The sequence below is a fragment of the Bombina bombina genome, chromosome 2, assembly GCF_027579735.1.
Source record: "Bombina bombina isolate aBomBom1 chromosome 2, aBomBom1.pri, whole genome shotgun sequence".
Classification (NCBI taxonomy): domain Eukaryota; kingdom Metazoa; phylum Chordata; class Amphibia; order Anura; family Bombinatoridae; genus Bombina; species Bombina bombina.
The window spans coordinates 741459751-741485058 of record NC_069500.1 but is presented as its reverse complement, the minus strand read 5'-3'; the positions used below and the strand labels follow the sequence as shown (position 1 = coordinate 741485058).

At 41.4% G+C, this 25308-nt stretch overlaps 1 protein-coding gene across 1 annotated transcript in view; it reads left to right on the top strand.

Moving 5' to 3' along the window:
* The first annotated feature begins 18973 nt into the window (after positions 1 to 18973).
* The window catches only part of GRIN3B (glutamate ionotropic receptor NMDA type subunit 3B), a 229243-nt gene continuing 222908 nt past the window's right edge, over positions 18974 to 25308 (top strand). Inside the window, exon 1 of the mRNA XM_053700030.1 lies at positions 18974 to 19399. Coding sequence (XP_053556005.1) covers positions 18974 to 19399 — 426 coding nt within the window. The remainder of the gene's footprint in view (positions 19400 to 25308) is intronic.

Below are 25308 nucleotides of genomic sequence, written 5' to 3'. Positions count from 1 at the left end.
CATTACCCAATTCAACTCTAATCATAATCTAATTAGAGAGATTGTCACACGTCATTGGCAAATATTACTTAAAGACCCTATTTTGAAAAGAACTTTGGACGACAAACCCAGAATAGTCTATAGAAGGGCACCAACCCTCAAAACAATGTTGGCTCCGAGCAAGATTGTCAAACATAGACAACCTTCCCCGGGAAATAATAGGAACAATTTACAACATGGGTCTTATAAGTGCAGATGAGCCCGTTGTAAGATGTGTATTTTCATTGGTGATCGGCAAAAAACCTTTAGGTCCAGTATCACCCACAAATCCTATACCATCATTGGCCGTGCTTCTTGTGCTTCCTCTTATGTAGTTTATCTACTTACATGTGTCTGTGGGGTACAATACGTAGGGCGTACCTGTAGATACCTTAGCACCAGATGGTCCGAACACCATCGAAATATGAAGAATAACTATAGACTTCATAGTGTATCAAGACACTGTAATGATGTACATAGGGGAGATCTTAATTGTTATTCTGTCAATCCCATAGAATTAATTCCTAAATCTCATCTTTATAACCGTTTTTTTAGGCTCAGACAGAGGGAGACTTATTGGATCCATCTGCTGAAAAGCATGTACCCTGATGGTCTCAATTTATGTGTCGATTTGGCAGCCTTCTCATAAAGGTCCATTTCTCTAGTCCCTCTGCCTGATTTTGTTGTAGGTTATTTATTACCAACCAATTATCCTCATTGGAGTAGACGTCTATGGTCTCGGACCAACTAGATATAACTGGTTTGATTATTAAGAACACTTTACAAGTTAATTATATTCAGATTTAGAGACAAAATCATATATGACCATATATTGATATTTATCTGTTAGAATATATAGGCCATTCAAATATGTGGAGGCTATCATAATAATATACCTATAGATACCTACCTATCAAATTTATTTGTCAATATACATTACACCTTCAACACATATGAATAATAAATTATTATATCCATCGATTAGAACACATGGTCCCTTTAAATATGCTATTACATTACTATTCATCAGAAAACATGGTCCCTTTAAATATGTAGTTTTATCACCAATAGGTTTATGAATATTAATTTACTCATGCCCTACAATTAAGTTTTTATTGCATTAGCTTACAGATGGTACAATAATACTGCATCTGTATGTTATGGTGGTATATATGATATTTTAAACTTCCCTTCGTTATTGCAACTATCACACATCGCAACTATTACACAGGAGAAACACAGAAACAATTCTGTCACATTCTTTTAGCCAAACACCTCTTTCTTTACAATAGTAACAACTGCTAATTCCCAGTATCTCTCGATATTTTTATTAGAATTATATACGAATTTATTATATTCCGACATTGCAGTCATTTTTTGGTTATGTATGTACACTGATCACAGTCGGCATTATCGTCTTTACACTCTTCATCTCTGATTACAGAACAGGTGCGACTGTCACCATAGATACCAATCACAATTTATGATTGGTTCGATGATGGGTGTGGACAATAGATCGGGCTGTGATTGGATGATCATTATGTTAAGTAGAGCGGGGTTTTCAAAGTGAATATCAGCCTGATGAAACAACCGGAAGGTCGAGAAACGCGTTGCTGTTTCTTTGTATTTTAAACAGTTTTAAATTCAATTTTATCAATAAAAATTTCTTTTACGATACCCCCGCTCTCATCGTCTACTATCTGATCCTATGTGTGGAGCGGTATCTTGCCACTTACATTAAGGACTCTGAGCCATTGATCCTCCCACAGACGCTGTGGGCCTCTGACGTCTGTTTTTGTCCGCCGTAGCGGATTGGATCACTGGAACGCTAGAGCCTTCCTCCTATTGGACCGTCTGGCGGGCGACTAAGGTTCCGTCCTGTCTAGTTTGGCATACGTTTATGCCGTCTCACTTGTGAGTATTTTTCCATTTGTGTGTGCTGTCTGCCCCTACCTGCTTTTTAGCGACACCACGATACTGTCCCATAAGGCGCCTCTTTCTGTTCTCTGCTCCTTCATATTAAACCAGTTATCAAGCCTATTTCTCCTCCATTGAATCTTAACCTGGTGTTAAGGGCTTTGCAGTCTCCTCCTTTTAAACCTGTGCATAATTAGACATTAAACTACTTTTTTGTAAAGTGTTATTTCTTTTAGCTATTTCTTCTAGTAGAAGAATTTCTGAGTTATCTGCTCTTTCTTGTGAACCTCCTTATCTGATTTTTCATCAGAATAAGGCTGTTTTACGGATGTCATTTATTTTTTTGCCAATGGTTGTTTCTTCAGACAACTTTAGCATAGAAATTGTTGTTCCTTCTTTGAGTCCTAATCCTAAAAATGCTGATTTTTGAATTATTTGCATATTGTTATGGCATTGAAATATTACATTGATGTTACTAAGAATTTTAGGCATACTAGTTTGTTTGTTCTTTTTTCTGGTCCTAGGGAGGGCCAGAAGGCTTCTGCTGTTTCTTTAGCCTCTTGGTTAATACTTTTGGTTCATAAAGCTTATTTGGAGGCAGGTCAGCCTCCACCGGAGCGGATTACTGCTCATTCTACTAGATCAGTTGCCACTTCTTGAGCTTTCAAGAATGAGGCTCCAGTTGATCAAATTTGCAAGGTCACTTGGTCTTCTTTGCTACTTGGTCTTCTTTGCATACTTTTACTAGATTCTACCATTTTTATGTTTTTGCTTCTTCTGAATCAGCCTTTTGTATAAAGGTTCTTCAGGCAGTTGTCTCAGTTTGATTTTTGTTCACCTGTTTGCTTATTTTAAGTGCATTAAAAAAAAAATATTGGGGTTATGGATTTATTTTTTCAGGGAAAAAGATTGTTTTAAATCCCTCCGTTTATGTTATTTCTTGTGGACTCCACAGCTTGGGTATTAGCTCCCAAGAGTAAAGGATCAATCAATTTATCAGGTAAGCATAAATATCCACTTCTTATACTAGATACGACGAGTCCACAGATTCATCCTTACTTGTGGGATATAATACCAAAGCTACAGGACACGGATTAACGGGAGGGACAAGACAGATACCTAAACGGAAGGCACCACTGCTTGAAGAACTTTTCTCCCAAAAATAGCCTCAGAAGAAGCAAAAGTATCAAATTTGGAAAATTTGGAAAAGATATGAAGGGAGGACCAAGTCGCAGCCTTACAAATCTGTTCAACAGAAGCATCGTTTTTAAAAGCCCATGTGGAAGCCACCGCTCTAGTAGAATGAGCTGTAATCTTTTCAGGAGGCTGCTGTCCAGCAGTCTCATATGCCAAACGGATGATGCTTTTCAGCCAAAAAGAAAGAGAGGTAGCCGTAGCTTTTTGAACCCTACGCTTTCCAGTATAAACAACAAAAAGAGAAGATGTTTGACGGAAATCCTTGGTCGCTTGTAAGTAAAACTTCAAGGCATGAACCACGTCCAAGTTATGTAACAGACGCTCCTTCTTGGAAGAAGGAATAGGACACAGAGAAGGAACAACAATTTCCTGATTAATATTCTTATTTGAAACCACCTTAGGAAGAAATCCAGGTTTAGTACATAAAACCACCTCATCAGAATGAAATATAAGATAAGGCAAGTCACATTGTAACGCAGAAAGCTCAGAAACTCTTCGAGCAGAAGAGATAGCAACTACAAATAAAACTTTCCAATATAACAGCTTAATATCTATGGAATGCATGGGTTCAAACGGAACCCCTTGAAGAACATTTAGAACTAAATTCAAACTCCATGGCGGAGCAACAGAATTAAATACAGGCTTGATTCTAACTAAAGCCTGACATAAAGACTGAACATCTGGGACATCCACCAGACGCTTGTGTAGTAAAATCGACAAAGCAGAAATGTGTCCCTTTAAGGAACTAGCTGATAATCCCTTCTCCAATCCTTCTTGGAGAAAAGACAAAATCCTCGGAATTCTAACCCTACTCCATGAGTAGCCTTTGGATTCGCACCAATAAAGATATTTACGCCATATCTTATGGTAAATTTTCCTAGTGACAGGCTTCTGAGCCTGAATCAAGGTATCAATGACCGACTCAGAGAATCCCTGCTTAGATAAAATCAAGCTTTCAATCTCCAGGCAGTCAGCCGCAGAGAAATTAGATTTGGATGTTGGAACGGACCTTGAATGAGAAGGTCCTGTCTCAGTGGCAGTTTCCACGGTGGCAGAGATGACATTTCCACCAAGTCTGCATACCAAGTCCTGCGTGGCCACGCAGGTGCTATCAAGCTTACCAAAGCCCTCTCCTGTTTGATTCTGGCAATCAGCTGAGGTAGGAGAAGAAAAGGAGGAAACACATAAACCAGGTTGAACGACCAAGGTACTGCTAGAGCATCTATCAGTACTGCTTGGGGATCCCTTGATCTGGACCCGTAACAAGGAAGTTTGGCATTCTGACGAGATGCCATCAGATCCAATTCCGGTGTGCCCTATTGACGGATCAATGCCGCAAACACCTCCAGATGGAAATCCCACTCCCCCGGATGAAAAGTCTGACGACTCCGAAAATCCGCTTCCCAGTTCTCTACTCCTGGGATATAGATTGCTGATAGATGGCAAGAGTGAGTCTCTGCCCATCAAATTATTTTGGAAACCTCTGTCATTGCTAGAGAACTCTTTGTTCCCCCTTGATGATTGATATATGCTACAGTCGTTATATATTGTCCGAATGGAATCTTATGAACTTGGCCAAAGCCAACTGAGGCCACGCTTGGAGCGTGTTGAATATTGCTCTCAGTTCCAGAATATTTATTGGTTATAGGGACTCCTCCTGAGTCCAAACACCCTGAGCCTTCAGGGAATTCCAGACTGCACCCCAGCCCAAGAGGCTGGCGTCCGTCGTCACTATGACCCATGCTGGTCTGCGGAAGCACATTCCCTGGGACAGATGATCGTGTGACAACCACCAAAGAAGAGAGTCTCTGGTCTCTAGATCCAGATTTATCTGAGGAGATAAATCCGCATAATCCCCATTCCACTGTCTGAGCATGCACAGCTGCAGTGGTCTGAGATGTAAGCGAGCAAACGGAATGATGTCCATTGCCGCTACCATTAAGCCAATGACCTCCATACACTGCACCACTGATGGCCCGAGGAATGGACTGAAGTGCTCGGCAAGCAGTTAAGATCTTTGACTTTCTGACCTCCGTCAGAAATATTTTCTTGTCTACCGAGACTATCAGAGTTCCTAGGAATGGAATTCTTGTCAGTGGAACTAGTGAACTCTTTTGTATATTCACCTTCCAACCGTGAGTTCTTAGAAAAGCCAACACAATGTCCATGTGAGATTTGGCTAGCTGGTAAGTTGATGCCTGAATCAAAATATCGTCCAGATAGGGCGCCACTGCTATGCCCCGCGGCCTTAGAATCGCCAAAAGGGACCCTAGCACCTTTGTGAAGATTCTGGGAGCTGTGGCCAACCCGAAAGGGAGGGCCACAAACTGGTACTGTTTGTCCAGGAAGGCGAACCTGAGAAACTGGTGATGATCCCTGTGGATAGGAATGTGAAGATACGCATCCTTTAAATCCACGGTAGTCATATATTGACCCTCCTGGATCATTGGTAAAATAGTTTGAATGGTCTCCATCTTGAACGATGGGACTCAGAGAAATTTGTTTAGGCATTTGAGATCTAAAATCAGTCTGAAAGTTCCCTCTTTTTTGGGAACCACAAACAGATTTGAGTAAAACCCCTGCCCCTGTTCTAGTTTTGGAACTGGGCAGATTACACCCATGGTATATAGGTCTTTTACACAGCGTAAGAACGCCTCTCTTTTTGTCTGGTCTACAGACAAACGTGAAAGATGAAATCTCCCTCTTGGGAGAAAATCCTTGAATTCTAGTCGATACCCCTGGGTCACGATTTCTAATGCCCAGGGATCCTGAACGTCCCTTGCCCAAGCCTGAGCGAAGAGAGAAAGTCTGCCCCCTACTAGATCCGGTCCCGGATCGGGGGCTGCCCCTTCATGCTGTCTTGGGAGCAGCAGCGGGCTTCTTGGCCTGTTTACCTTTATTCCAGGTCTGGTTAGGTCTCCAGACTGACTTGGATTGTGCAAAATTCCCCTCCTGCTTTGTGGCGGAGGAGGAAGGAGAGGGTCCGCCTTTAAAGTTTTGAAAGGAACAAAAATTATTTTGTTTAACCCTCATTTTAACAGTCTTGTCCTGAGGAAGGGCATGACCTTTACCTCCAGTAATGTCTGAAATGATTTCCTTTAGTTCAGGCCCGAATCGGGTCTTACCTTTAAAAGGAATAGTTAAAAGTTTAGATTTTGATGACACATCAGCAGACCAAGACTTAAGCCATAACGCTCTACACGCTAGATTTGCAAAGCCTGCATTTTTAGCCGCTAATTTAGCCATTTGAAAAGCGTCATTGGTAATAAAAGAATTAGCTAGCTTGAGAGCCGTAATTCTATCCAAAATATCATCTAATAGGGTCTCAACCTTAAGAGACTCCTCTAGAGCCTCAAACCAAAAAGCTGCTGCAGTAGTAACTGGAACAATGCACGCTATAGGTTGTAGAAGAAAACCCTGATGAATAAACAACTTCTTTAAAAGACCCTCTATTTTTTTATCCATAGGATCTTTGAAAGCACAACTGTCCTCAATAGGTATAGTTGTACGCTTAGCCAGGGTAGAAATAGCACCCTCCACCTTAGGGACCGTCTGCCAGGAATCCCGAATGGTGTCAGATATGGGAAACATTTTCTTAAAAGTAGGAGGGGGAGAGAACGGAATGCCTGGTCTATCCCATTCCTTAGCAACAATGTATGAAATCCTTTTAGGTACTGGAAAAACATTGGTGTAAGTTAGAACCTCTAGATATTTATCCATCTTACACAATTTCTCTGGTGGGATGACAATCATCCAGAGTCGCTAAAACCTCCCGGAGTAACAGGCGGAGGTGTTCAAGCTTAAACTTAAAGGCCGTCACATCTGAGTCTGTTTGAGGGAACATCTTTCCTGAGTCTGAAAGTTCTCCCTCAGACAGCAATTCCCCTACCCCCAACTCAGAACACTGTGAGGGTACATCGGAGATGGCCAATAAAGCGTTAGAGTGCTCAGCATTTACTCTAATACCGGACCTACTGCGCTTACCCTGTAAACCTGGCAGTTTAGATAATACATCTGTAAGGGTAGTAGACATAACTGCAGCCATATCTTGCAGGGTAAAATAATTAGACGCACTAGATGTACTTGGCGTCGCTTGAGTGGGCGTTAAAGGTTGTGACACTTGGGGAGAATTGGATGGCATAACCTGATTCTCTTCAGACTGAGAATCATCCCTATACATACTTTTATCACCTAAAATATGTTCTTTGCAATGTAAGGCCCTTTCAGTACATGAGGGACACATCTTAAGTGGGGGTTCCACAATGGCTTCTAAACACATAGAACATTGACTTTCCTCAATGTCAGACATGTTGAACAGGCTAGTAATAACAACAAAAAGTCTTGAAAACACTTTATTTGGTGAAAAAAACAACAATCTGAAAAAACGGTACTTGGCCTTTAAGAGTAAAAAAGCATACAATTTTTCCAAAACTGTCTTAAACTGTTGAAAATATCACAATTTTAGCCTTTATGTGTTTAATCTTGCCAGCTAAGATTGCACCACAAGTAAGGAAAAGTTAACCCTTTATGGAAAAAAAGTTACATAAAAAACGTTTATGAAAAGTAATATAGCAACCCCCTGCCCTCAGGTGTCTGTAAATCACACTATCTCCTTCGTTTGGTTTAAATCTGCAGCCTAGGCCCACCAGAGCTGGAGCTTGCTGTCTTCATAATCATTTCAACTGCGCAACTGAGGCGCGAAAATAGACCCCGCCCATCAATATCGATGTTTCTCAGCCTAATGGGGACCGCTGTTAAGCGGTCTAGCAAACTAGCCATGTGGGTTTTCATATAACCCATTTATTAATGAAAGCCATGTGAACCCTTACAGTGCCATCAGTCATAAAAACGTTTGTATATAAAAACGTTAAGTATCCCCAAAACATGTAAACCGTTTTGCCAACAGACCATTATGTTAACAGTGTCACCCAATTGTTCCATAATAAACAGGTTCCAGTAATACCCCTCCTTTACATGTAGGATTACTGCTTACCCCTTCCCTTAAGGGAACTATGTCAGCCAGTTCTGAAATACCACAGTCTCTCCAGAAAAAAATGACTGAACATACCTCAATGCTTGTAGCATGAAAAACGTTCCTCACACTGAAGCTTCTCACGTAATCCTCAGCCATTCTGTGGGAACTACTCTGGATCTTAGTGACAACTGCTAAGATCATCAGTCTCCAGGCAGAAATCTTCATCCATCTGCTGCCTAAGAAAAAATAGCACTCACCGGTACCATTTAAAATAAAAAAAAGTCTTGCTTTAAGAAAATAAAAACTAACATTTTATCACCTCTTTCACTTTACCTCTTCCTATTACTTAGTGTAGGCAAAGAGAATGACTGGGGGGTGGAGTCAAGGAAGGAGCTATATAGACAGCTCTGCTGTGGTGCTCTTTGCCACTTCCTGTTAGCAGGAGGATAATATCCCACAAGTAAGGATGAATCCGTGGACTCGCCGTATCTAGTAGAAGAAATATATTCTTTGGGGCCGTTTTATTAAACGTCTGTCCGACATGATCAGCGGATCATGTCCAACAGACATTCCTGAATGCCGACAGCATGGTGAACTGCTTGTGCAATGCCGCCCCCTGCAGATTTGCTGCCAATCGGCCGCTAGCAGGGGGTGTCAATCAACCCGATCGTATCTGATCGGGTTAATTTCTCTCCGCCGCTCAGAGGTGGTGGACCAGTTAAGGATCAGCGGTCTTAAGATCAGGCCCTTGATAATTCGGCCCCTATCGGTCTAAGGGGCCAATTCTAAAAAAATATGTCGGTATAGACATGTTTATCCACTACAACACTCGCAGGGGCAACCCTCATGGAATGTTATTTTAAAATAAGAAACAGTAAGATTTGTAGGGCTGAAAAGTTTACAGAATAATGCTGGGATTTGAGAGACAATTTCATATACTCCTATGGAACGCTTTGTATTTTGTACTTATAAGTATGAATTTTTATGTGTTTTTTGCACATCCAGTGTACTTCAAGTACGATTTACACTGTGCATATTTAATACAATTTATTTCAGTAAAATTTACATACAAATGTTAGCAGCATATTTTGATAAAATATGATTTCTGGTTAACAATATTAATATGATTTTTGATGCACCTTAACAAAATACTTTTTCCCCAAGTATTTTTGTGTGAATGGATCAATTATTTGTTTTGTATGGTTTTTTAATTACAATTTTCATTGTGCACTTTTGTAATGAATGCATCTCCTTCCCATACAAAAATGTAGTATACACCCCTTAGCGAAACACCCTGTTTTCAGAGTAAAAAGTGGCTTTATATCATTCTACCAGGGAAATAGAATTCTTATAGAATCTCACCAGCGTAGAGAGCTTTTTATTATCTTTATTTATATACCCTTGTATCTATCTCTCTCTATCTGTCTATATACCAGCCTACTATTAACTTCCTCCTGTCTTTACTAGTCAGCATGTCATCAGCCATTCCTAGATTGTAATGGTCAATATATTTATTTGATAGTAGTCTGGTTGTTCATTAAAAACTGACTAAAAATAGCAAGTTATTTTATTAATAAATGTTTTGTCTAAAAATGAACTGGAAATCTAAAAACAATGACACAGGCATATAAACAATTTACATTTTTTTTATCTATAATACTGTAATATTTACTAAGTACTTAATTGTTTATGCTGCCTCTTACAATTGCCATATTATCAGGCTAAAAATCTGAAAGACACAGATAACATGTCAATATATTCATTTAGCAAAAATGAATGAAACAGTTAATAGCTCATTTAGGTAGTAGTTTGTGTCATAAATACTTGTATTTATCATAAAATCATTCACTCCCTGAAAATGACACACTATCATTGTATGTGTTTGCTTCAGTTTTGCACGTATTCAAGTGGTTTTTAACCCTTTCACCAAGATATCCTCCTGATTTATCAATTAGTGCTCACTATTAGAACAATGACCCAAACAGCAGTTTACATTCTCTACCTCTGAAATGTTGTACTCCATAGGAAGATACTCATCTCTTTACAGAAAGATAAAGAGCAAACACCACTTGCATGCCAATTGCTGAGCACTGGTTTAATTATAATCCATAGAATGCTTATGGTTCATAAATTTAATAGCTGCATTTATGAAAAATAGAAGACTCATAAAGCGTCAAGAAAATAAAGATCAAAGTCTGCAAGGTGTCAGAGACGACAGACAGACTAAAATGTGGGTGCATTTATGGGTGAACTGGACTTGTAGCTGTTCACTGCCTCTCGTTTATTAGTTTCCATTTGTGACTTTGTTTCTCACTAATATGATAACATTAACATCAAGACTGACGCTAACAAAATCAACTGCTGTTTTAATAAATTGGCTACAATTGTCATTTTAAATGTTACAAGGTCCAGCAAGTATATTCTCTACTAAGGAATTCAGCCGATTTCCTAATTGTATAAATTTGGGCCTAGCATAAATATGTGTATTTATCATATAATTCAGACAGCTAATAAATCCCTTTGATGCTCTGCTAAAATCAAAGGGTGTTTAGGGTAACGTATTCTTCTCAGCAAATAATGGGTTAAAGTGTTAATGGAATGTACTTGCCCAAAATCTGTCATTCACTGTAGATGCACCCCACCCCCCTTGCTTCCTCTGGAGGATGATTTAATTTCTGGGAGAGAATCTGCTGGCAGAGCCTTCAGAGAAGCTTTTAGTTTAATAAGTTTGATTTCTTTCTCTCTTGCACTTATTATTATATTATTAGGAGGTTGGAGCCAGCACTAAAATTATGGATTCTCCCACTCTAATTATCACAGACAGCATAGGGGCTCCCTCATTCTGTTAATGTCACATACACTGGATAGTTCTATCATACAAAAACAGGAGAGTGTCTCGTTCTTGCATCACACACATACACATATTCTCTTGAGTGACACGCTCACATAGGAGAATAGGTATCCATAGTCTTAATGTCCCACACACACAAAAGGGTCAACCTCAGTCTTTTAGTGTCCCAAACACAGGTGAGGGTCTCTCTCAGTCTGCTATTGTCACATACACGAAAAGGGAATCACATACACGAAAGGGCTTCCCTAAGTTCCCTCAATATGCTAGTATAACACACAAGAGAGGGGCTCCCTCAGTCTGTCAGTGTCACACACACAGCAGAGGGGCTTCCTCAGTCTGTCAGTGTCACACACACAGGAGAGGGGCTCCCTCAGTCTGTCAGTGTCACACACACATTAGAGGGGCTTCCTCAGTCTGTCAGTGTCACACACACAGGAGAGGGGCTCCCTCAGTCTGTCAGTGTCACACACACAGGAGAGGGGCTTCCTCAGTCTGTCAGTGTCACACACACAGGAGAGGGGCTCCCTCAGTCTGTCAGTGTCACACACACAGGAGAGGGGCTTCCTCAGTCTGTCAGTGTCACACACACAGGAGAGGGGATCCCTCAGTCTGTCAGTGTCACACACACAGGAGAGGGGATCCCTCAGTCTGTCAGTGTCACACACACAGGTGAGGGGCTTCCTTAGTCTGTCAGTGTCACACACACACAGGATAGAGGATCCCTCAGTCTGTCAGTGTCACACACACAGGAGAGGGGATCCCTCAGTCTGTCAGTGTCACACACACAGGAGAGGGGATCCCTCAGTCTGTCAGTGTCACACACACAGGAGAGGGGATCCCTCAGTCTGTCAGTGTCACACACACACACACACACATACAGGAGAGGGGATCCCTCAGTCTGTCAGTGTCACACATACAGGAGAGGGGCTCCCTCAGTCTGTCAGTGTCACACACACAGGAGAGGGGATCCCTCAGTCTGTCAGTGTCACACACACAGGAGAGGGGATCCCTCAGTCTGTCAGTGTCACACACACAGGAGAGGGGATCCCTCAGTCTGTCAGTGTCACACACACAGGAGAGGGGATCCCTCAGGCTGTCAGTGTCACACACACAGGAGAGGGGATCCCTCAGTCTGTCAGTGTCATACACACACAGGAGAGGGGATCCCTCAGTCTGTCAGTGTCACACACACACAGGAGAGGGGCTCCCTCAGTCTGTCAGTGTCACACACACATGAGAGGGGATCCCTCAGTCTGTCAGTGTCATACACACACAGGAGAGGGGCTACCTCAGTCTGTCAGTGTCACACACACACAGGAGAGGGGCTCCCTCAGTCTGTCAGTGTCACACACACATGAGAGGGGATCCCTCAGTCTGTCAGTGTCACACACACAGGAGAGGGGATCCCTCAGTCTGTCAGTGTCACACACACAGGAGAGGGGCTCCCTCAGTCTGTCAGTGTCACACACACAGGAGAGAGGATCCCTCAGTCTGTCAGTGTCACACACACAGGAGAGGGGATCCCTCAGTCTGTCAGTGTCACACACACAGGAGAGGGGATCCCTCAGTCTGTCAGTGTCACACACACAGGAGAGGGGATCCCTCAGTCTGTCAGTGTCACACACACAGGAGAGGGGATCCCTCAGTCTGTCAGTGTCACACACACAGGAGAGGGGATCCCTCAGTCTGTCAGTGTCACACACACAGGAGAGGGGCTTCCTCAGTCTGTCAGTGTCACACACACAGGAGAGGGGCTTCCTCAGTCTGTCAGTGTCACACACACAGGAGAGGGGCTTCCTCAGTCTGTCAGTGTCACACACACAGGAGAGAGGATCCCTCAGTCTGTCAGTGTCACACACACAGGAGAGGGGCTTCCTCAGTCTGTCAGTGTCACACACACAGGAGAGGGGCTTCCTCAGTCTGTCAGTGTCACACACACAGGAGAGGGGCTTCCTCAGTCTGTCAGTGTCACACACACAGGAGAGGGGCTTCCTCAGTCTGTCAGTGTCACACACACAGGAGAGAGGATCCCTCAGTCTGTCAGTGTCACACACACAGGAGAGGGGCTTCCTCAGTCTGTCAGTGTCACACACACAGGAGAGAGGATCCCTCAGTCTGTCAGTGTCACACACACAGGAGAGGGGCTTCCTCAGTCTGTCAGTGTCACACACACAGGAAAGGGGCTCCCTCAATCTGTCAGTGTCACACACACAGGAAAGGGGCTCCCTCAGTCTGTCAGTGTCACACACACAGGAAAGGGGCTCCCTCAGTCTGTCAGTGTCACACACACAGGAAAGGGGCTCCCTCAGTCTGTCAGTGTCACACACACAGGAGAGGGGCTCCCTCAGTCTGTCAGTGTCACACACACAGGAAAGGGGCTTCCTCAGTCTGTCAGTGTCTCCCACACAGAAGAGAGTTTCCTTCAGTCTGTCAGTGTCACACACACACAGAAGAGGAGCTCCCTCAGTCTGTCAGTGTCACACAGACAGGAGAGGGGCTTCCTCAGTCTGTCAGTGTCTCCCACACTGAAGAAGGGTTCCCTTAGTCTGTCAGTGTCACACACACAGGAGAGGGGCTTCCTCTGTCTGTCAGTGTCACACACACAGGAGAGGGGCTCCCTCAGTCTGTCAGTGTCACACACACAGGAAAGGGGCAACCTCAGACTGTCAGTGTCTCTCTCTCTCTCTCTCTCTCTCTCTCTCTCACACACACATTGTCAATGTCACACAAGCACAAACACAGGAGAGAGGCTTCCTCAGACTGTCAGTTACTCTCTCTCTCTCTCTCTCTCTCTCTCTCTCTCTCTCTCTCTCACACACACACACACACACATTGTCAATGTCACACAAGCACAAACACAGGAGAGAGGCTTCCTCAGACTGTCAGTTACTCTCTCTCTCTCTCTCTCTCTCTCTCTCTCTCTCTCTCTCTCACACACACACACACACACACACACACACGGGAGAGGGGCTTCCTCAGACTGTCAGTGTCTTTCACACATACACATACAAAGGTTAGGGACTCCCTCAGTCTGTCTTTATATCACATGTGAGGGGCCCCTTCAGTCTATCAGTGTCACACATAGGAGAGGGGCTCTCTCAGACTGCCAGTGTCACACACAGGAGAGGAACTTCCAAAAATCTGTCAGTGTCACACCAATATACACAGACAGGAGATGATCTCCCTCAGCCTTTCATTGTTAAACATACACACACAGAAGGAGGGGGGTCCAAAGTCTCTCAGTGTCAACACACAAGAGAAGTGCTTCATCAGTCACTGTGTCACACACACTGACACACACAGGAGAAGTGCTTCATCAGTCACTGTGTCACACACTGACACACACGGAGAAGTGCTTCATCAGTCACTGTGTCACACACACTGACACACACAGGAGAAGTGCTTCATCAGTCACTGTGTCACACATACTGACACACACAGGAGAAGTGCTTCACCAGTCACTGTGTCACACACACTGACACACACAGGAGAAGTGCTTCATCAGTCACTGTGTCACACACACTGACACACACAGGAGAAGTGCTTCATCAGTCACTGTGTCACACACACTGACACACACAGGAGAAGTGCTTCACCAGTCACTGTGTCACACACACTGACACACACAGGAGAAGTGCTTCACCAGTCACTGTGTCACACACACTGACACACACAGGAGAAGTGCTTCATCAGTCACTGTGTCACACACACTGACACACACAGGAGAAGTGCTTCATCAGTCACTGTGTCACACACACTGACACACACAGGAGAAGTGCTTCATCAGTCACTGTGTCACACACACTGACACACACAGGAGAAGTGCTTCATCAGTCACTGTGTCACACACACTGACACACACAGGAGAAGTGCTTCATCAGTCACTGTGTCACACACACTGACACACACAAGAGAAGTGCTTCATCAGTCACTGTGTCACACACTGACACACACAGGAGAAGTGCTTCATCAGTCACTGTGTCACACACACTGACACACACAGGAGAAGTGCTTCATCAGTCACTGTGTCACACACACTGACACACACAGGAGAAATGCTTCATCAGTCACTGTGTCACACACACTGACACACACAGGAGAAGTGCTTAATCAGTCACTGTGCCACACACTGACACACACAGGAGAAGTGCTTCATCAGTCACTGTGTCACACACACTGACACACACAGGAGAAATCCTTCATCAGTCACTGTGTCACACACACTGACACACACAGGAGAAGTGCTTAATCAGTCACTGTGTCACACACTGACACACACAGGAGAAGTGCTTCATCAGTCACTGTGTCACACACACTGACACACACAGGAGAAGTGCTTCATCAGTCACTGTGTCACACATACTGACACACACAGGAGAAGTGCTTCATCAGTCACTGTGTGACACACACTGACACACACAGGAGAAGTGCTTCACCAGTCATTGTGTCACACACACTGACACACACAGGAGAAGTGCTTCATCAGTCACTGTGTCACACACACTGACACACACAGGAGAAGTGCTTCATCAGTCACTGTGTCACACACACTGACACATACAGGAGAAGTGCTTCATCAGTCACTGTGTCACACACACTGACACACACAGGAGAAGCGCTTCATCAGTCACTGTGTCACACACACTGACACACACAGGAGAAGTGCTTCATCAGTCACTGTGTCACACACACAGACACACACAGGAGAAATGCTTCATCAGTCACTGTGTCACACACACTGACACACACAGGAGAAGTGCTTAATCAGTCACTGTGTCACACACTGACACACACAGGAGACATGCTTCATCAGTCACTGTGTCACACACACTGACACACACAGGAGAAGTGCTTCATCAGTCACTGTGTCACACATACTGACACACACAGGAGAAGTGCTTCATCAGCCACTGTGTCACACACACTGACACACACAGGAGAAGTGCTTCATCAGTCACTGTGTCACACACACTGACACACACAGGAGAAGTGCTTCACCAGTCACTGTGTCACACACACTGACACACACAGGAGAAGTGCATCATCAGTCACTGTGTCACACACACTGACACACACAGGAGAAGTGATTCATCAGTCACTGTGTCACACACTGACACATACAGGAGAAGTGCTTCATCAGTCACTGTGTCACACACACTGACACACACAGGAGAAGCGCTTCATCAGTCACTGTGTCACACACACTGACACACACAGAAGAAGTGCTTCATCAGTCACTGTGTCACACACACTGACACATACAGGAGAAGTGCTTCACCAGTCACTGTGTCACACACACTGACACACACAGGAGAAGTGCTTCATCAGTCACTGTGTCACACACACTGACACACACAGGAGAAATGCTTCATCAGTCACTGTGTCACACACACTGACACACACAGGAGAAGTGCTTCATCAGTCACTGTGTCACACACACTGACACACACAGGAGAAGTGCTTCATCAGTCACTGTGTCACACACACTGACACACACAGGAGAAGTGCTTCACCAGTCACTGTGTCACACACACTGACACACACAGGAGAAGTTCTTCATCAGTCACTGTGTCACACACACTGACACACACAGGAGAAGTTCTTCATCAGTCACTGTGTCACACACACTGACACACACAGGAGAAGTTCTTCATCAGTCACTGTGTCACACACACTGACACACACAGGAGAAGTGCTTCACCAGTCACTGTGTCACACACACTGACACACACAGGAGAAGCGCTTCATCAGTCACTGTGTCACACACACTGACACACACAGGAGAAGTGCTTCATCAGTCACTGTGTCACACACACTGACACACACAGGAGAAGTGCTTCATCAGTCACTGTGTCACACACACTGACACATACAGGAGAAGTGCTTCATCAGTCACTGTGTCACACACACTGACACACACAGGAGAAGTGCTTCACCAGTCACTGTGTCACACACACTGGCACACACAGGAGAAGTGCTTCATCAGTCACTGTGTCACACACTGACACACACAGGAGAAGTGCTTCATCAGTCACTGTGTCACACACACTGACACACACAGGAGAAGTGCTTCATCAGTCACTGTGTCACACACACTGACACACACAGGAGAAGTGCTTCATCAGTCACTGTGTCACACACACTGACACACACAGGAGAAGTGCTTCATCAGTCACTGTGTCACACACACTGACACATACAGAAGTGCTCCCTCAGTGTCAGACACCCATGAGAGGGCTCCGTAAGTGTATTAGTGTCACAAACACAAAAGAGAGGAGCTCCTCCAGGACCCTAGTTACTAGCTGTTTTTTTTTTTTTTTTTACTAATTAATCTCCATAATTACAAGTGTCATTATTGGCAAAGATCAATGCCTCTTCCATTTCTAAATTTCCTTTAATGAGCTGTAGGGTTTTAAAGGACAGATAGGACAAGTCTATGTGCAGTTACCTAAAATGGCCCCATCCCATCTACCCTTTAATGAAGAAGCTTCTCCATCACACACAGAGCTCTGTCACTGCATTCCATCCCTTGCTTTCATACTTCAATACGTCTGTCTCTGCCCTATCACTCTCCCTCCCACCACCTGTTCTTTCTGTCTCTTTCTATTACACCGTCTCTCCCTCACCATTTCCACCTATCACTCCCTATACCCCTCCTGTCTCTCTGCTGCTTCGTCACGCTCTCACCTTATGCTTCTCCCTCCTCTGTCTCATAAAGGCACTTTTCCTCATATCTATTTTTTTTTCCCATTGGACACCATCCCAAATAAGCCCTGCACATGAAAATTAGCAGAATACTCAATCAACTTAGAACTATACCATTGGTAATATGAAGCCTCTTTCTATAACTGAGTTTAATATAGGAGGATATTCACCTTCTGGTGAGAATAAAGTATTTGACCTTTGCCTGATTGAGTGTTCTGTTCTTTATGTGAATGTCTCTTCACTGTGTGATAACCTCATGTTTTCTATTAGGTGCCCTGCTCTCCAGCCTCTGTGTCCCTCTGGGTGCCCTCATCATCATATTATTATTATTATTACTTATTCTCTCTGCCTGTCAGCACTTTATGGTCATGCTCATTACTCTTATTGCTCCCTACCCACTGCTTGTCCTTCTCTTGTACTCCTTGCTCCAGACCATCTCAGATGCCCAGCAGAATCAGGAGACCATCTCCCAGCTGATGGATCCATACACTTAGTTATGTACATTAAAGCTCAGCTCTCAGTGTATATACAACTTTATTTTGCTCTTTCAAAATTTCCACGCTTCCCTTATCAGTGTTCACAGTCTTGAGCAAACCTTTTTTTTTTTATTAAGCAGCATTTATATAGACACCTTGCTCTCCCTCTCTCACTATATATCTTTCTATTTTCACTCCTGAGTTTCTGTTCATTCCCTTGACTGACAGCTTCATCCCCCTGTCTCTTACGACTCAGTTGTATTTCTTTTTTTTTTTTGCTTGACTCTGTCTTTTTTTCCCTCTGTTCTTGACATTTCTCACTCCGGTTTCCTTATCTGTCCTTTTCCATTTTGTGTTTTTTTTTTTTTCTATTGTTCATCAATATTTTTAACCTCCTCTCCCTCCAGCCTCTCCCTCCCTGTCTCTCTCCTCCTCCCCTCTCCACAAGCACACTCTCTCTTTTCTGTCAGTGTTTCCAGACTCCAGCTTACAGGAGCAGAGCGGATTTTAACTGAGCGTCCTGTCTGAATCATCCTGAATACATTGCATTCTCTTCCTCTGCTGCACATTCTTTTCTACCTGCACATCTCTATAAACTCCCTCATACTATCACATCTCATACCCCTTATCCAAATCTCTTTGCTAGCCTTTCCTGTGTTTTCAGTTTTCTTTCTTTTTTTCTTTTCTTTTTTTTAGCCCTCATCTCATTCTTTTTGCCTGTCACACAATTTGTTTCCCCACAGTTCTTGTCATCAGCAGATCTCCCCTCCACAACTTTCTTTGTCGTTTTGTTTCTGTTACAGTCACTATACATACTCTACCTTGACTTTACCAATGGATATTCTTCACTGGTTTTGCGTATATCTAAGCATGTTCTGTAGCCTGGTGCCTTGCAGTGGCCACCCCCAGCCATGCCGTATACTTGCCCGTATTGGGCATACCGTGCGCCTTGGTGCTCTCTTGCCCCAGGCTAGTCACTCTCAGATCAGGATTCAGAACATTCTATCCCGGATTAGTCGCAGCAGTTTGCTCCCTTACAACTTGAGCCTGGAAGTTGTGTCTGGAGCCCCTCGAGAAAGGGATCCTGCCTCACTGGCTCGGTGGTTATGCCAAGCGGTTGTTGCTCAAGGAGTTGCAGCAGTATTGGGGTTTCCACAGTCCCAAGAGGAGCTCCTCCAAATAGAGTTTCTGTCCAGTTTCCTGGAGATCCCATTCCTCAGTATCTTGGAGAAGGAAAAGATTGTACCACTGACAACCAAGGTAAGAAACACTACAAAACTGAATCTCCACAGGGGCTTGGTAACCAGAACTGTATCATTAATACAGTCACACACATATCATGGCTCCCATAGCCCCCATAACTTCAAACACACAGAAAACATTTTATAATTCTAATACTATCTCATATTTATACAAAGCACATAACCATTTCAGTGAGAAAAATATATAGAGGGTTGTGTTTTCCGTAATGGTTTAATGCCTCTAACACTTTACTATTCATTAAACTCCTCTAGTTTGTCAGTTTAGTTATTTTAATAGTAATCAACACACCTAAACTATCAATGCTTCCACAGTATGTTAATCACTATCTCAGCGCTTGTTATATAAGGCTTCATGTGCTCCAATTGGACAGGCATGGCAAGCATTTCCACTGCCAGCCAATACGAAAACAACATCTCTGGCACACTTTTTTGGTTGCCCATCCCCTGCTTAAGGATAGATCCCCTTCTTTATTAGTGAATATTTATGGAAAATAGTTAAGATGAAAGATTGTCATTTTTATGTTGTCACCAAGATGCATGTCATATCAATGTGAGAATAATCCCAATCCTGTTTAAAATATTTGGGACAAAACAGGTAAATATTGGCACCCCTGGCACAAGCAATTGAAATTCTGATGTAAAAAAAAAAAGAAGCCAGGTTCCAAGATAGTTATAGTTATTTAACCAAGACATTGTCACAACTCCTTGCAGTCTGTCAGTGAGCACACATAAACCTATCTTTCATTATGCCTGCTTTAACTTTAAAGGGACATGAAACCCGCATTTTCTTCTTTCATGATTCAGATAGAGAATACAATTTTTTTTAAAAGTTTCCAATTTACTTCTATTATCAGATTTGCATTGTTCCCATGTTATTCTTTGTTGAAGAGATATCTAGACAGATAACGTATACGTCTGGAGCACTTCATGACATGAAATAATGCTGCCATCTAGTGCTCTTGCTAATTTATAACATTGTTGCAAATCTGTTGCCATATAGTGCTGCAGACACGTGCACACTCCTAAACTTCCTGCTTTTCAGCAAAGGATAATGAGAACACAAAGACAATTTGATAATAGAAGTAAATTGGAAAGTTGTTTAAAGTTTCATGCTCTATCTGAATTGTGAAATACATTTTTTGGTTTTTATGTCCCTTTAAGTGACAGTAAAAACCTTGCAAATATAAGATACTTTTGTTGTCTTGTCATAGAATAACATATCAGCCAATGAACATTTTTAATACAAAATAACATCTCTGGGTTTTAGTCTGCAGCTAACACGGCTAGCCATAATTATAGTGTTACTAAAGAGTGCATGCTTTACAGTTGTTTTTCTGCTAAGGCCAATTAGGGACGTATATGTAGCAGGGCTAGCCTTAAGAAGTCTGCAAGGTACCTTCTCAGTTCTGAGAATTAGAAAAGCTACAATGCTTAGGTGCCTTCCTACCATCATTAACGTTCACAATGATCCCACCACCCAGCACAAGCCCTCTCTGGTACCAGCTAACACCAACCCAGCTTTCTAAGTTTCTATCCTTAATAGCATGACCATAGCACCCTTGCACAACTCAGTTCCACCTCTTACCCTAATAAATAAAATAAAAGCTAGCACCCAAAACACACTTAAAACTTAAAGGTACGGTCTACTCCAAATGTTTTATTTTTTAAAAGACAGATAATCCCTTTATTACCCATTCCCCAGTTTTGCATACTCAACACTGTTATATTAATATACTTTTTACCTCTTTGATTACCTTGTATCTAAGTCTCAGCAGATAGCCCCTTATCTCAGGGATATTTACAGACTTGCATTTTAGCCAATACGTGCTGTATCCTGCACAACTCCAGAGAAGTGAGCACAATTTTATATATATGGCACACTGAAGCAGTGTCTTGATGTGAAAAGCTAATAAAAAAAGCATATGTTAAGAGGCTGACTGTAGTCGCTTAGAAACAGGCATAAATTTTGAGTTTTGAACATTGTAAAGTATATTAATATAACAAAATCGGTTGTGCAAAGCTTGGGGAGTGGGTAGCAAAAGCATTATCTATCTTTTTAAACAATATTTTTTTTTTTTGGCATAGCGGCTAGCCTGCCCCTTTAATATCTAAAATAAATAAATAACTATGTACCCAAAGTACATTTTCATACCTAGATCCTTGTTCCAGTGATGTTTCTTGACTGAAGTGACACACAAATCACAGTTTATAGGCATCAATCTGAAGCAAACTAGGCTCCCAGATTGGCACCTAGAGTGTGTAAGAGATATCTGTCTCTGAGTAAAAATAGGTAAAATGAGCCTTATCTTTTAAAACATTTATATTATAAAGTTACTTAAAATGCTGTGCTGGGACTATACTGTTCCACCATAATATACACTCTGTGTTTGAGGAAGTTGCAGGGTTTAAAAAATAAAATATTTTAAGATAGTTTTTTTTAATTTCTATTGTATTATTATTATTTCCTTGGGACGCCCTGCCAGTACTTAGGGCATTGATATAACAATCCTGTTTTTTATATATCCACAAAGATAAAATAAGATTATGTGAATACTGCAATGAAAATATCATGTATATGCAATATAACACACAAAGTTTATCTAAACCATAGGTAACCTTTTTATTCTAAAAGAAAAAGATACCCTGTGAAAATTGGAATTTTGCAGTTTTTTCACCCTCAAATTAATTGAGCAACACTCACTGATAAGATTTATGGCGTCCTAAACACCCGGAAGAGAATCATTGGTCTAAGATGTATCTCTTAAAATGGACATTAAAGAGACAGTCTACACCAAAATTGTTATTGTTTAAAAAGATAGATAACGCCTTTACTACCTATTCCCCAGCTTTGCACAACCAACACTGTTATATTAATATACTTTATAACATTTACATCTCTACATTTCTGTTTCTAACCCACTATAGACAGCCTCTTATCACATGCTGTTTTTATTTGCTTTTCACAACAAGAGACTGTTCATGTGAGCCATATAGATAACATTGTGCTTACGCCTGGGTATTTATTTAAGAGTCAGCACAACACAGCACTAATTGGCTAAAATGCAAGTCAATAGATAATAAATAAAAAAGTCATGTGATCAGAGGGCTGTCAGAAGAGGCTTAGATACAAGGTAATCACAGAGGTAAAAAGTATATTATTATAACTGTGTTGGTTATGCAAAACTGGGGAATGGGTAATAAAGGGATTATCTATCTTTTAAACAATAACACGTTTGGTGTAGACTGTGCCTTTAAAATTGAATCCCTCCATAAATGTTTAATTAAAGAAAATAAAACAGTATTGTAATATACATTGATTATGTATTTTTCCTGCTTTCACTGTAAGAAATAGTTGAGCTTGTTGCTGTTCCCCACACAAGATGGAGTGACTGCACCATGCTTAGTATGGAGAAATTCACATGATCCTGTCCCATTTTACACTGTGGTTGCTAGATCAAAGCACACACACATCTACATATGTTGGCTACGTCATCTGATAGAGACATTAAACAACTTGAGATTCTAATATAAAATGTTTAGTCAGGTGTAGTAAAAAATTGAAAAAGCACACTGCAGGCTTTGAAATGTTAACACTGCTACATATATTTTTATTAATTAGTATTAACAGATAACAACTGCAAAACAATCCAGTTTATACTGACATAATGACTGTGGATAAACTTGTCTACTACTGCATCAAACAAGATGTAAATTCATTTTAAAAATGTTTACACTTAGGTTGAAATGTTGTTCTATATCAAGATACCAGAAATGTCTTGTAATTAAATGGAGTTTAGTGTCCATTTTCCCTTTAAGCCAAACCTTACTAATACTTGCACTAAACTCTTCTAATGTGTGACGTGTAGAGCTTTAAAGAGCCATAATAATCTAAAAATGACATTCTCTAATTTGCTAGAGCATGTCATTTTAACACAATCAACTCTACCTACGAGTGGAGCAGTAGTTTGTGCTCATGTTCAAAGTATTTTTTTTTACGCTTGGAGAATGGCTCGTACTACAAATTTAAAGTAAAACGTTTGCAATCTCGCGTTTTTAAAATTGCGGTAACAAACAGACTTTGAGAAGTCGTGAACGCATTTCCTCATAGACTTCAATAGCGCCGAAAACGTTTAAAAAAACCTAACACCTACAAGTCATGCAAACATGATCCCGGTTATTTAAAAGCGCAACATAAGATAACATTGCATATTTCATCATCCAATGTTCTGCACATAGCAGAAAGAGATATTTAAATATATATCTGATGGATTGCACAAATATATATTTATACCTATATACATACATGAGTATATATAGATACTGATATATACAGATACTGTATATGTATATATATATATATATATATATATATATATATGAATATCTATTTAAAATATATAGAATGTATTATAGAATGTATTATGATATGTGCAGAACATTAGAATGCATAATATTTACAGTAAATACATAGTTAAACACTTAATTAAATATAAATATTGCATAAATATGATTTTTCATATTTTCATTTACTTGACTGCAAATCTATGTATGTGTTTATATGTGTATATACTGTATGCCTGTAAATACATAAATACACATATAAAAACATATGTACACACACATACACATATTTAGACATGTATACGTATGCATCTCTATGTTAAAGCCCTTTACAGCCTTTTCAGCCTTTTTTTTCTCTAACACCTGAGACCTCATATCTTTGAGCCCTTATAACTTATTTATGCAATTTTATTTAAAAAATTTTTTATCAGACAGTGCTATTATGAGAGTAACTGTACTGTTAAATGTAATTTTGATATGTTTAACAGTTAACCAGAGTTTTGAGATTGGGGTAATAATTCTAGCATCAATCACGATTGCGCTCACTCATTCGCATTTACTTGTAATACTAGCAGAATTTAACTTGCACGCAAAAGGCTGTGAAAACCTGATATTACTTGAGTGCAAACGATAACGAACCGCTCGTTATCTGGTCCTGCGTGTTAAGGCCCCGCAAAACACACAGTACAAATACCACTCAGGACCCCTAGAGCGCTGCTGATTGGATTAACAGCAGTTTCCCCTGGGACCAGCAGAGCAGAGCACATTATTTTTCGATTCTTATAGCCCTTTAATTTTTAATGTTATCCTATTGCTTAAAAAAACGTTAGTTGGTTATATAGTGTATTTTTATTTATTTAGTAACATACAATTATTTGTCCTTGTACATACTGTTCCCAACCCTTTTGCAATGATAAAATGTTCAATATGGTTGTAATACCCAAGTACTTCAGTAATGCAACATGTTATGATAAACTGAAAATAATGTGAGGTTAGATTAATACACAAAACACAATGTTTATAACTTAAAACACTTCACGGTTAAAAGGACATTGTAATGATATTAGAAATGAAAAATGTTTCTCTTAAAAGTTACTGTGATACATTTGGCTGTATATACAATCCACTGCAGATACAGCTGTGGGTCACGTGTACCTGCATCTATTCGCTGTGTATGCTCATGTGATGAGTGTCATCACCAATGCCACCCAGAGAGAAGTTTAATAGGGGAAGATATTGATGCACAGGACCTAAGGCCATATGTACAGTGGATCGCATTTACTTTAAAAGTTATCCTTGTAGCATTGATAATGCAAAACTGTTTATAATTGTATTTGAAATGAAGTCAAAGGTATCAAAAATATTGCATGAAAGCTCTTTTAGAGGAATGTGACTGTTAAAAAATCACTCTATTAGACAGTGAGTGTTAATGTGGGTTACAGTATAGGGCAGTCAATTGGTCTGATTTCATGGTTTGAGGGTCATAAGGATGGTCTTTTTACCAGGGTTTGGGTGGATAAATTTGTGTGTTAGCAAATGTTTTGGCTCCTCCATTTCTGAGAGAGA